Raw genomic sequence first — 12,889 nt, 5'->3', positions numbered from 1 at the left:
GGGGATCATTCCGGCTCACCTCCATTCACAGTCAACAGACAATCGCTCAAAAAAGACTCCTGTTTACATGATCCATTAATCACTTGGTTTTTAGGTAAGCTCAAAATAAAGCGGCTCTGACAAATGAGTGATTTGTCAGTCAGTACCCAGTTGGTGGGCAGCTGTACATTGGATGACTATTGTCTGATTTCGCTGTTTCCAGCCATAATTTAGGCAATAATCGCCCGTGTAAAGGTACCTTAAGAGAAACAAAGTAAGAATGGAATCACCATGAGTGCGTTCAGGTCACAGAGATTCATGCCAATTTAGCTGCCTCACTCCCATCATAACAGCATATCGATAACACCATCTAAAAGAAACACGGGACACAGAATATAATGCACTACCTTCCTCTGGTGGCCACATTCCAAAACTTCCAGTTCCATACACACTCGCAATGTATGTTTAAATAACTCAGTCCGTACACAGAGCTCAAGCACCCAATACTTACCAACAGTTCTGTATCCTTAGTATGAGCCCTGTTTCCTGCAACAGGCCTGCCAAATACTCACTCTCTGTCCCTATCAGTGTGCACACCTCTTGGTTTAAAGAGGCCGGCCTCACTTACGATTTTTTTGCAGTGGTTACAGCATCCACACTGAACTCTCCAACAGCATTGTTTATGGCTGAGAGCACCCTTCTCTGGTCCTGGGAGTTACTCTTAGGCCCACCTGTGCTCAGTGGTATCACAAACCGGTCCACTTTCTCCAGTCTCCAAGCCAAATGGTCAGCAGCACTCAGTGCAGCCCAGTCCCCATCCTGCACTCCTACAGTCACCAGCACCGGCAGCAGAAATCTAAGTCCTCCTTACGACCCGGGTGCAGCACGATCAGCAGCTTCAGTGTTATGCCCTTGCACTTTTTCTCTCCTGTGGTGCAGCACCCAGCTCTTATATAGCTCTAGTAGGGTGCCGCGAAGGTTTTCGAGAGTTCGGGACTTGGCTTCTTTACCCACTGCTAATGAGCACTATTAATTTTATCACCTGAATCTACTACCATATGCCTGAATCTGGTGCACAGCTCTATCTCCTCTCCACTTCCCTCTGCCCTGTCTGACAGGGAGGCTGAGGCTGTCTCTGATGCCGATGCTTATCAGAACGACTTAGCTGCTTCAGTAAGAGGGGAGCGGGACACCACTCACCCCGCTTATACTTTTCTGCATGCCATTACATATGTCGGATAATTTTTTTTCAAGGAACTAAAACAGTTTGAAAATAATTCTAAATGGCCTCCTATTTAGCCCCCTTACAATAGCATCTTGATGAATGGCTATACGGAAGTGGGCCAAGAGATAAACAGAATAATTAAGTTGCTAACCTTCAAGGGCTCTTATTTAGCACTAAGTTTAGATTATTCTGTTTCCATAAATTATATGGGGTAACTGTCTAAAATTGCTACATCAATACCCTCCACTAGAGGCAATACTAGCAATACTGCTTATGTACATGGTGGTAATGTCGTTTGATGAGATCCTATTCAGAAATCTGCCAACTTATCACCTCTGAGGCATCTTAAAAGTGCTAAGCCTTTTCGAAAGCAAGCTTGGCATAAAAACTTGGTGTAATGGACAAGATCTAATTTACAAAGCAGACACACAGTGGCAAAAGTCTGTCCTTTCTCCTACTACCACCGACAGTTCCAAGGCAATTAATGTATTTCCTTAATTAAACTCGTGTTATAGTTGAGCTCTGTAAACTTCTTTACAGATGAGCAATTAAATGTATGTTTGAAGACTATACCAGGACATCGATAACAGATGCAATAGATACTCACCATGACTTCAAAAGATCATACTAAGGACTAGAAATGAGAGAGCATACTCGCTACGGCAAACTACTCGAGCGTGTAGTGCCTTATGCGAGTACCCGCCCGCTTGTCTCTAAAGATTCGGGTGCCGGCGGGGGAGAACGGTGAGTTGCGGGAGTGAGCAGAGGGGAGCGAGTGAGAGAGAGAGATCTCCCTCCCCCCCCCCCCCCCCCCCCCCGTTGCTCCCCGCCCCATGCCAGCACCCAAATCTTTTGAGACGAGTGGGCAGGTACTCGCATAAGGCACTACTCGCTCGAGTAGTTTGCCTTAGCGAGTATGCTCACTCATCTCTACTAAGGACCCATTCACCCATTCACACGGGTGTATTTTCTGTCCATATTTTATACGGACTTAGAATGAGGCCTAAGGTTTCCTACTTTGTGATTCCACAAAATAAATGCAAAGCTTTCAAGGATATTTATTGGAAACAAATTTCCAAGGAAACAATGGAATTTTACTGCCAACTTTCTGCTCTTCAATGAATATTGGTGAGCATCACTGATGGCCAAAGTATTGAAAACTTCCATAAGGACTTCAATGAAAACCGATAACCCACAATGTAAATGTTTCATTATTATAGCAGTTAGCATTGTTTTTATTACATAAACCTTGTTAAAGAAGACCTGTCATATCCTTACACAAATGAACCTGGCTACATGTGCGAACAGTCAAGTATTCACAGTTCAAAGGATACAGTCATGGGTGGTTGGCGTACCAACAGTCTACATCAGTTTCCAACCCTCTTGCAACCCAATATAAACTAGTGATATCCCAAAACATCCACATTACATGGCCACTAGAGATGAGCGAGCACACTCATTTAGGGCTGATGCTCGATTGAATATCGGTCTTGTTGAGTAACTGATTACTCGACCAAGCACCATGCGGGGGGAGCGGTGGGGGGGGGGGGGAGTGAGAGAGATCTCTCTCCCCTTCCCCCCACCCGCTGCTCCCGCCACCCCCCTGCATGGTGCTTGATCTGGTAATCAGTTACTCGACAAGACCGATGTTCAATCGAGCATCAGCCTTAAACGAGCGTGCTCGCTCACCTCTAATGGCCACATATCGTACGTTTAGATATATACCATCCTAATATAAATTCTTAAAATGTGTTTCTTTTCTATAGGTTCAGATCATGGAAGATAAGCTGAAGGCTGCTGATGTGCACACCAGTGAGTCAGAGATGAGATGGTACAAAAAGAGTCAGGAACTGGAAGTATTAGTGCAAGAGAAAGATGAAATTATCCAGTGTTTAGAGCAAGAACTAGAAGAACAGGTAAGAAAACTGCATTTTTTAATGGTGAACTGCTATAGGGAACAATAGTTCAATACAAGACAGACTAGTAGTGGAATCTTGGACAATAATTTGAATCTTGGTGACCAATTGTGTAATATTTCACTATTTTAATTGATGGTTTCCTCAACAGGACTAGAAATCAGGAATTGAATTTAACCCTTTCCAATCCAATTTGAATCCTGGTTTTCCTAGGGTGTTCACTCTTTTTCTGCCGTTATACAACTGAGCTATCTGCTGGCTAAAGCCAGTACTGCATGAGGTGACACGTTGGATAGGCTCTGACAGCAGAGATGCTGGCAATATACAGTAAGAGAACCCCGACAAACGTCTCCCAACACTGAACCTGTACAGCCTTAAATCATAGTGTCTTTAGACGTCAGACAGTGGATTCGAAAGGGTTAAAGGGGTTGTTCAGGGTTAGAAAAGCATGGTTGCTTTCTTACAAACACAGCGCCACCCTTGTCCATAGGGTTGGGTGGGGATTTATAGCGTACCCCAGCCAAGAGAGAATCTAAATTGGTGCACTCATATTTTGCATTGAGCTCGGTCCTTTGCATCACTGCATCCAGTTGCATCAGTTTAGTCTTTGCAGCATAAGAACTGTGTGATACTTGGACTATGAGCAAATGAAAGGTGGTCTGGTAGACGTTGTGAAAGGAAAGGAGTTACTTGGGAATATGCTGATGACCTTGAGAGATGCTGGTGCTAAATAAAGCCTCTTTCACACAAACGCCGTTTTAACGCAAGTAGGTGCGCCAAAAAATAACGTCTAAAAGAACCAATGTTTTCCTATGGGTTCTTTTGGACGAACAAGTTTTTTGACGCGCCTAGAAATTTGGATATCGCAATTTTTTTAACGGCGATATTTATCTCTGTCAAAAGATAGGAATTGTGATATCCTTTGATGGCAAAACGACAGTAGCTCCCATAGACTACTATGGGAGTCTTTGTGAGCCAGCTACAAATGTAGGGGAATGGCTAGCACTGTTAAACAATGCCAGGTGCCTCTAATGAGGCATTTCAAGTCATTAAATGTTGTTTTGCCGGTCAAGGGATTTCGAGGCTGCGGCGTCAGTGCACTGCAAGATGCTGCAACCAGCCGCTTCGATAGCCGCAATTTTTAGCGCTGCTATTGGAGTGATAAAATGACATTCGTGTGAATGAGGCCTAAAGAAGCTGGACAAGTCTATAGAATCAACCGCTATGGTAAGCTTTAAAGAAGAAAGCACTTTACGCAGATAATGCATATGAGCAATCAAGAACACTGTGGTTTTCATTTTTGGCTAGTGGTACTCTTTAGGCCGCCTGCACACGGGCGGAAATTTCCGCCACTAAAAGCCTGCATAGGAGTGCATTACAATACGCACTCCTATGCAGACGGCCGCTGTTTGGCCGCGCGAAAACTCGCGCGGCAAACAAACCGCGGCATGTCCTATTTTTGTGCGGGGCTCACAGAGCCTCGCACAGAAACGTCACTCACTCGGCCGCCGGCTCCGGTCTGCGCATGCGCCGGCTGCCCGGCAGCCGGCACATGACAGAGCCAGGGCCGCCGGGCGCGGGTGAGTACGCGCTCGTCTCTGCAGGCGCTCGGGTCGGGTCCCGCGGCGAGAATTCTCGCCGCGGGATCCGACCTGCTCGTCTGCAGGCGGCCATAGAGGGAGTCTGTCACCTAGAACACACTGTCCAAATTGCAGGCAACATGTTATAGAGCAGGAAGAGCTGAGCAGATTGATATATAGTTTTATGGAGAAAGATTCTGTATAACTTGTAGTTTATTCATTTTTATCTCTGCATATTCTGAGCAAGAGTGTCCAGTGGGTGGAGCTATTGGTAATTGACAGCTCACTGGTAGCTCCACCCACTGGACTCTTTAGCTCAGAATATGCAGAGATATAAAGGAATAAACTACAAGTTCTACAGAATCTTTCCCCATAAAACTATATATCAATCTGCTCAGCTCCTCCTGCTCTATTACATGATGCTTGTAGTTGGACAGCATGTTCGAGCTGACAGATCCCATTAAAGGAAAACAGCCTATTCACATTATTCTACATTTTTAAAGCTGCAAAAATATTTTCACATACTTTACTTATATTGATTTTTAATTGTACGATGATTATTTTATAATATACTGTATGCTGTGTATTGAGCAGTACTGTGTGGTTGTTCTCAGTAAGAGAAACTAAACCTTTTTTTTTTTTAGAAGTACCATAACAGTGCAAGTTATGCTCATGTATACTCATGTGATGTAATTGTCTTTTTTGGGTATCTCTATAGAAACAAATACGGATACAAGAAGCAAAAATTATAGAAGACAAAGCTGCAAAAATTAAAGACTGGGTGACGGGAAAGCTGAGAGAGGTGTGTGGCTGAGCTGCTCTATCCTTATTAACGTTTCATGACAGTAAAACTTATATAGGAATCCTACTTTATCGCTTAATAAATTTTTGCTGAAAATTGACTAGTGGGCATTGGCAGAAGGAGGTGTGTCCATACACAGCCTGACATTTTTTCAATGAGTACTGGCATAGTCAGACTATGTAGGACACACCCCTTTGACAAGGGAAATGACACTCAATTGTTAATTTATTCATAAATTTCTAGGAGAAATAACAGGAACGGCACAACACATTGTTTTAAGAAAAGATAATCCAGAATTGTTATCTAATGGGGAGTACAAGTATTTACTAAGGAGGTGACAGCATTTCTTGAAAGGGATTTCTGTGACATTAACAACATTCATCCTTAGGACAAGCCATGAATATTTGATTGGTGGGGGTCTAAAGGCCCATTTACATGGAGTGAAGATCGCTTTAAAAAAAAATCGCTTAAAAGCGATTGTTTTAGCGATAATCGCTGTGCCTAAATGTGCGCTCATCATGTACTTTTCGTGCACTACTAGCTGATCCTTAAATTCAGTCCAACCTAAAAATCATCCTTCTGCCTTATCAGCAGTTCTCCATGGGGAGTGCTGATAGCATTGTTTCCCGCTGGAGAACAAAGGATCTGAATGCAGATAACAGCCCTGGGGCTATTACTGCTTTCAGCTAAGGCTTCATTTGCACACTTAATTGCTCTTAAGTAGCTACTTAATAGTTTATGCAAAATGATCGCTCAAGGCTGTCACTCAAACTGTCATTTGAGTGATCTTTGAGCGATCATCGGGCCGTGTAAATGGGCTTCTAACCTCTGGTACTCTGCTGACCAGAACGGTAAAGGCTTTGTCCTTCTGATGTGTACACTGTGTCCTCTTCACCAGTGACATCAGCATAGTATCCAATCCATACGAGTGGCCGTGCCTGGTTCTACAACTTGTCTCATTCGAGATCGCCTATGTTAAGGAATGAATGCTATGAATGTTTAAGTCCTGTAGACTATGTTTAATTCCTATATGAAGCACCTTGTGGGCCCTCATCAACTACTACTTCATATACAGGGTAGATCATATTTATGCATTCCTAAAGCATCAACCTTACTAACACAAGGTCCGACAATAGTGTTATTATTTACCGTATTTAATTTTTTTGTAGATGGTTTAGTGAAATAGGCCTCAAGCAAGCAGGGCAAATCTTAATGAGCAGAATGACTTTGCTCGTTTGGGTTGCTTTTGGATATATTACCAACTGCACCGTAAATCTATGAACATCTTTTTTATTGTTTCAGTTGGAAATTGAGAATCAAAATCTCCGCTTCATCAACAAAAGTTACAGTGAAGAAATCATTTCCCTGCGCTCCAAATCCCAAGGTAAAAACCACAGTGCTGTGACCTAAAGCAACCACTTAGCGGTATAAATGTTCTAATACACATTTTATAAATAAAACAATGACCAAGATTTGTTAAGACAGATGTTTCCTATTTGGCACATCATTGGGCAGTCCATGTGTCAGAAGATCAAATCTACACCAGCTACGAGCTGGTGTAGACTTACACCACATTTTACACCAGTTTCAGGCTTAAAGCAGTTGTCCAGTTGTAAACTAGTGATGGCTAGGAGAAATCATCAGTAGTAGATTGGCAGGGATCCGTATGCTGGGACCCTCCACCTATCAGCTCTTTTTTGGGCTACTGCGCTCAAATACTAAGACGATTTCTGCAGGAAGCAGATAGCTCTGCTTTTATTGTGGTGGACAGGCTTGGTATTACAGGCCAAGTTCCCCTTGAAATAAATGGGATCTTTACTTGCAATACCAAACCTGGCCACTACAGTAAGAACTGATCTGTCTGCTTTGGCATGATGGCCCGGCATACAACTAATCAACTGAAGTCTCAGGTGACAGGCCCCCGTCACTCTACTATTGATAGCCCATCTTCTGGATAGGCTGTCACTAGTTTACAACTCGACAAACCCTTTAAATTATAGTAAATCTGTCGACCTATGGACACAAGTCACTTTTTGAACCAATGCCAGGGGCAACAAAATATTAAAATAAAAACATTTTTGAAAAAGAGGCACACCCTAAAATTTGCAATTTTTTTAAACCAGAAAACTGGTTCAAGTCCTTAAAAAGCTACACCATGAAGAAATTCTCGAAATAAGATGAAACACAACACACAAACAGATTCATGGCATTATCTTATATTTGACAAATCTTATATTATATTTCTCAGATCCTAAAAGTAAGAAGTCACCAGTCTGCTCCACACCAAAGCAAGCTGAAGGTCAGCGTCTGAGCGGCCTGACCTTTGGATGCTTTCAAAACCGAGCAAAAAGTCCACAGCAGGAATCAAAAAGAGATGAAAATTGCAAGCTATCCAATGATGTTAATGACCACAGCGATGGTAAGACTCCTGCACACCTGTATATCCTCCTTTGTGAAGAATATCCCAACCACTATCTTCTTCCCCAGAACAGCACAGGAATATATCATCATGAAGGGCTTATACATGCCATCTAAAACTGTGTTTCTGAAGTTGAGACATCGAGTACTCCTAACAGGTCATGTTTTCTAGATTTGTATTTGTTCAGTCTATGAGAAATCCCCAAAACAAGACCTGTCCTGAAATATTTTCATTATGCTGAAAGGATTTTTCTGGTTTGGACAACCCTATTTCAGATTAGGGAAGTTCTTGCCTCAAGCCATCCACAGGGGTTGTGCTATGAAGAACCCTAGATGAACTGTTTAGGGAAGGACTTTGCAGTCCTACAGTGCTGAGAACATTTGGCAATCCCAAACACCTATGCTAAGATAATGGACTTCATTATCCTATGATAGTTGTTTGGAATTTCCACATGTTCTCAGCACTGTAGGACTGCAAAGTCCTTCCCTAAACAGTTCATCTAGGGTTCTTCATAAGATCCTACTGGGTGGGACTTGTAGAGTTTTAAGCTGATAATACACATTAGATAGATGACAGCTGTTTCTTCCAACACCCACATACACATGAGAACTTCGCTCAGCCGAGAATGCATTTTTTTCTAAACAGGGAGAGGGGAATAAGCCACATTCAAACTCCTCTTTCAGCTGCTTATCTCTCTTGAGAATTAAATGATCAGCACACGATGAATTCCAACTATAGGATCCTCCTTTCCCCTTATGTCTGAAATTGGGAAAGTTTCAGAATAAACCCAATTATGGATTAGACAGTTGGCCAAAGTGGATGCGTTTAGTCAACATTCATCTAATGTGTATGGCCAGTTTAAGTATCAGTAATCTTACAATGGCTTCCTTGAACAGTCTGTTGATATTTTCATTCTATATTGATGATATTTCTCTATTTGTACTTTATCAACAGATAACGGTTTTAAAGAAAAGTCATCCACGAGTCCCCAATGGCAAGAGCCCATGGCAGCACAAACACCATTGATACAAAACATTAGTTCCATAGAAAGACCAGGCAAGGGAAGGGTGGGATCAAACGTCCCTAGTATTACCGTGAGTGACTGGAGCTCTGAAGAAGACATCAAGAAATCTCATGATACCAGATGTGCATCCAGATTGTCCAGCGAAACCTCAGAAGAAGGTAACCAAAACAAGAGACGAGGGAGTGACACATATCTAACGGCTTCAGAAGAGAGCAACTCTACCTGTGAAGATGATAATTCGGGGTCACCTACCAGTGACCAAGTTCAACTGTATACTTTGCACAAAGGACTACAAAAAAGTAATAATTTTGGAGTCAAAAAATATTTCACATTCTCAAGTCAAAGGTCAAAACAAAACAGTTCTGATGATCTAAGCTTGAAATCTAATCTTCATGATTCCAACTATTCATTCTCCTCCAATGATACCAGCACTGCAAACCAGGCATGTACCTCACCCATCTCCTCTAAAGTGTCTAATGCTACATCATCCGGACCTACCTGTACCAGTCCTAAAGATTTGGCAACCAACCTACCGTCACCTAAGCAACGAACTCCTAATATCTTAAATGTAAATGCATCTATGGCCAAGAAGCACTTGAGTCAACCTCAGATGAGTTCAGACAGGATGTTTGGTAAAGACAGAAATGCTATAAGCATGGTAAAGCCATACAGACCACAGGAGACTGACATCGATTTGGTGGATGAGCAAGCTGCTAACATTTTGCAGAAGATGGATACAGGATATGGTGAAAGCCTATTTTCATATGATACACCACAGAATCATACAGCAGATCACAATACTTTATGTTCTTCAGAGAAGATCACTTGTTCAAAACCTCCAACTCCTCCTTTACATCGATTTCCTTCTTGGGTAATTACGTATTCTTGGTACTATTGGTATTATTATGTGTACTATACTTCTCTGTTGAAATTAGGAAAGTTAGCAGGAGCTATTGTTTCCAGAATTGTAGTCATTGTCCTAGAGGTCCTGGAGTAAAATGAGGGTAAAAATCTAAGATCCTGGCACAACCTATTGACAATGACATGATGCTAATGTCTATAGACATTGGTGGCCATCAGGATCTTCTGGCCACCATTGTGTAATCTCAAGTTGGCTGATGAAATGGTTTAATACCTTGAAACGCGTTGGTATGCAGATCCTTAATAAAGTTTTCTCTTATACTGCTGGTGTCTCCATTAGCACCATTTCACCATTAGCAGATTGTGCCAGGTTCTTAGCCTTTTACCCTCCCTTTACTACATGTCTACTATCAATAACACAACCACTGGTTGATCAGCATAAGTAGACTGGCTGCACCTATATCACTACAGAGATAAAACTTCAAGCCTAACTATTGCATGTCACATGCCTCCCCCTCCATTTACATCGCTCCAAAGTCACTGTGTCCTCTCTCTTTTTCTTCACTACATTTAATTTCTCCAAGAGGTGACTCATATACCTAGAAGCATAGCTAGAATTTCCTTCACCTAGGATAGAAATTAAATGTGCTGTCCTTACCCTATATCGAAATATTCTGGTCAAAGCAGAATGGATTGTTGGTGGTGCCTTCTCTGGCACATGCCCACCTGGGTGGTTTCATATCTGCATTGGAACCTCCAGTCGGAGGTTCAGTCGCAGATCCGGCTCAAAATAGCAGAAGAAAAAGCACTGCATGCAGCAATATTTCTTATGTCTAAAAGCTGGGCAGCTGAGCAGAAACTGAACAGATCCCACTATAGTCAATGGGGTCCATTCGGCCAAGGAGATTCTCCTTCTGGCTTTTCAAATGGTGTAAAACAACCCTTACATATGCATTGGTACATACCTAACATGAACATTAAAGTTGTATGGAACAGATCTAGCCAACTTTAACTTGACTCTAGGGCCTCACGCACACGGGCGGATTTTTGCTGCGGAATCCGGGGCCATAGCATGCTATGGCAAAGTGATTTTTCATGCCCATGAGCGGAAATCAATTGGGATTTCCACTCGCGAGGAAAAATCACAGCATACTCTGTTTTTGTGTGGGACTGCACAGACGGTTTCCATTGAAGTCAATGGAAGCCATCCGACCGGTGGTCATTTCATAATGTTAATTCCGGAATGGCCACAGGATCCGCATCATCGCGTGGCCATGACGCGGGGAAATCTATACTGCATATGTGCATCAGCGTGACAGTTGGACCATCCACAGTACAGATAAAGAAGATGAAATACAGGTACGCGGGGTCACTGACTACGGTCAGGGCCGGATTCCGTGCAGGATTCGCTGCCAGAATCTTGAACTGCCGTGTGCATGCGGCTGTAACTTGTTATGCTAATTTCCTAGGCTGCAGTTTATTTACCCCTTCAATAGTTTTTCTATGGCTTGTTGCTGAAAGTTATCATGATTAAACTTTGCCATATCTGCAATGTAACATTAATGTGAGTTAATAAAAATAATCAAGCAAAATCAATTTAACAGCCCCAATGGGAACAGAACCCAATATCAAGTGATGTAAAGTGCTGCATGATATTCCACTATATAAAAGTGATTATTACATACCATAAAAAAATATATATTTTTTTTTACAAATGTTCACAGTTTATGATTGTCATATTTACTAATAGGAAAATCGGATATATGCCATTGCTAAATCTGGGATAAGAATGTCAGAGGTTTCTATGGATCCTAACATCAAGAGTAAGTGTATCATTTATAGCACGTTTCAGGGTGTGCGGTTCGTTCATCTCATGTCTTTTTCTATACTTTATTGTGGGTCCATAGTCTAACAATTAATTGAACAATAAGGGTTCCATGTACAAGGGCACTAAAACCATAGGTATATTATCATATATGTGTGATTAAGTCAAAATGCGCGTAGGTTTTGGGAAATGTGTGCAAAATTAGCAATAAATATATAATTACTGGTAGAGATTCTCCAGAAAGTTATAGATTTTGGTACATGGATGGGAAAATGTGCATCCATTTAGACATAGGGACATTAAAGGTGCCTTTCCAACTTGGCTTTTCATAGCCGTGATGGGAACACACCATCTCGGCCTCGAAAAGCCGAGATGGGAAAACTCGACCTTCTGTTTCCAGCCCTTTGTTAGAGTTACGGAAACAGTGTTGCATTCTGTGCTATACTGTTTCCATAGCTCCAATTCTCTTCAATGACAGCGCTAAAGTACTCGGTTGTTTAAGTAGGCTTTGGTTGGGTAGATTGTAACTATTGCATCAGTTTCCCATCTGGGCTATGAAAAATCAAGGCAGGAATCTCCCTTTCAAGATTTATCTTCATTGAAACTAAGGGGCTTAAAGGGTTTATCCCACGACTGACTTTTATCATTGATTCCCAGGGTAGGTGATGAAAGTCTGATCGGTGGAGGTCTCACCGCTGAGACCCCCACTGTCCCCCTCTGCCCCTCACTGCAGGCTTTTTGCACCCCCTGCTGTGAGGAAGAGACTGAATGATGTAGTCGCAATCGCAGATGTGCTTGTACTCAGCTATTTGCATCAGCCCCACTGAAATGAATGGAAAGGTGCCATGTATGTACGACTGCCACTTTATTCAGTCTTCAAATGCCTGCAGGTGGGTGCAGTGAGCCTGCAGTAACAGGAAAAAGGGGACATGGGACCCTCAAACTCAGGATTTATGGGGGTCTCAGTGGTGAGACCCCACCGATCTGACTTTTATCACCTATCCTGTGGGTAGGTGATAAAAATACATCTTGGCACTGGTCCTTTTAAGCATTATCCCCTTTCCACCAAATTTAACAGACAAATATTTGTGCAGCAAGTCTTCTGCTTAATTCTGCTAAACTCTTGTCCATCAGACTGCCACGTTTATGGTTTCTAATGGAGAATACAGGAGTGTGGACCTGTAAGGACTCTTAATACTGAGCCATAGGGATTTTATCTTGTGTTCATGTTTTGTATAATCATCTTCTGGCTAGGGGC

General features: G+C 42.3%; 1 protein-coding gene across 2 annotated transcripts in view; it reads left to right on the top strand.

Moving 5' to 3' along the window:
• Positions 1 to 12,889, top strand: part of PLEKHH2 (pleckstrin homology, MyTH4 and FERM domain containing H2) — a 174,293-nt gene that overhangs the window by 102,394 nt on the left and 59,010 nt on the right. For both annotated transcript variants that reach the window (XM_066595567.1, XM_066595568.1), the window contains exons 4-9: positions 2,971 to 3,120; positions 5,419 to 5,502; positions 6,805 to 6,886; positions 7,751 to 7,921; positions 8,876 to 9,816; positions 11,557 to 11,629. In XM_066595567.1, coding sequence (XP_066451664.1) covers positions 2,971 to 3,120; positions 5,419 to 5,502; positions 6,805 to 6,886; positions 7,751 to 7,921; positions 8,876 to 9,816; positions 11,557 to 11,629 — 1,501 coding nt within the window. The remainder of the gene's footprint in view (positions 1 to 2,970; positions 3,121 to 5,418; positions 5,503 to 6,804; positions 6,887 to 7,750; positions 7,922 to 8,875; positions 9,817 to 11,556; positions 11,630 to 12,889) is intronic.

This window comes from Eleutherodactylus coqui, chromosome 3 (assembly GCF_035609145.1).
Source record: "Eleutherodactylus coqui strain aEleCoq1 chromosome 3, aEleCoq1.hap1, whole genome shotgun sequence".
NCBI lineage: Eukaryota > Metazoa > Chordata > Amphibia > Anura > Eleutherodactylidae > Eleutherodactylus > Eleutherodactylus coqui.
This window is presented reverse-complemented; position numbering and strand designations above follow the sequence as displayed.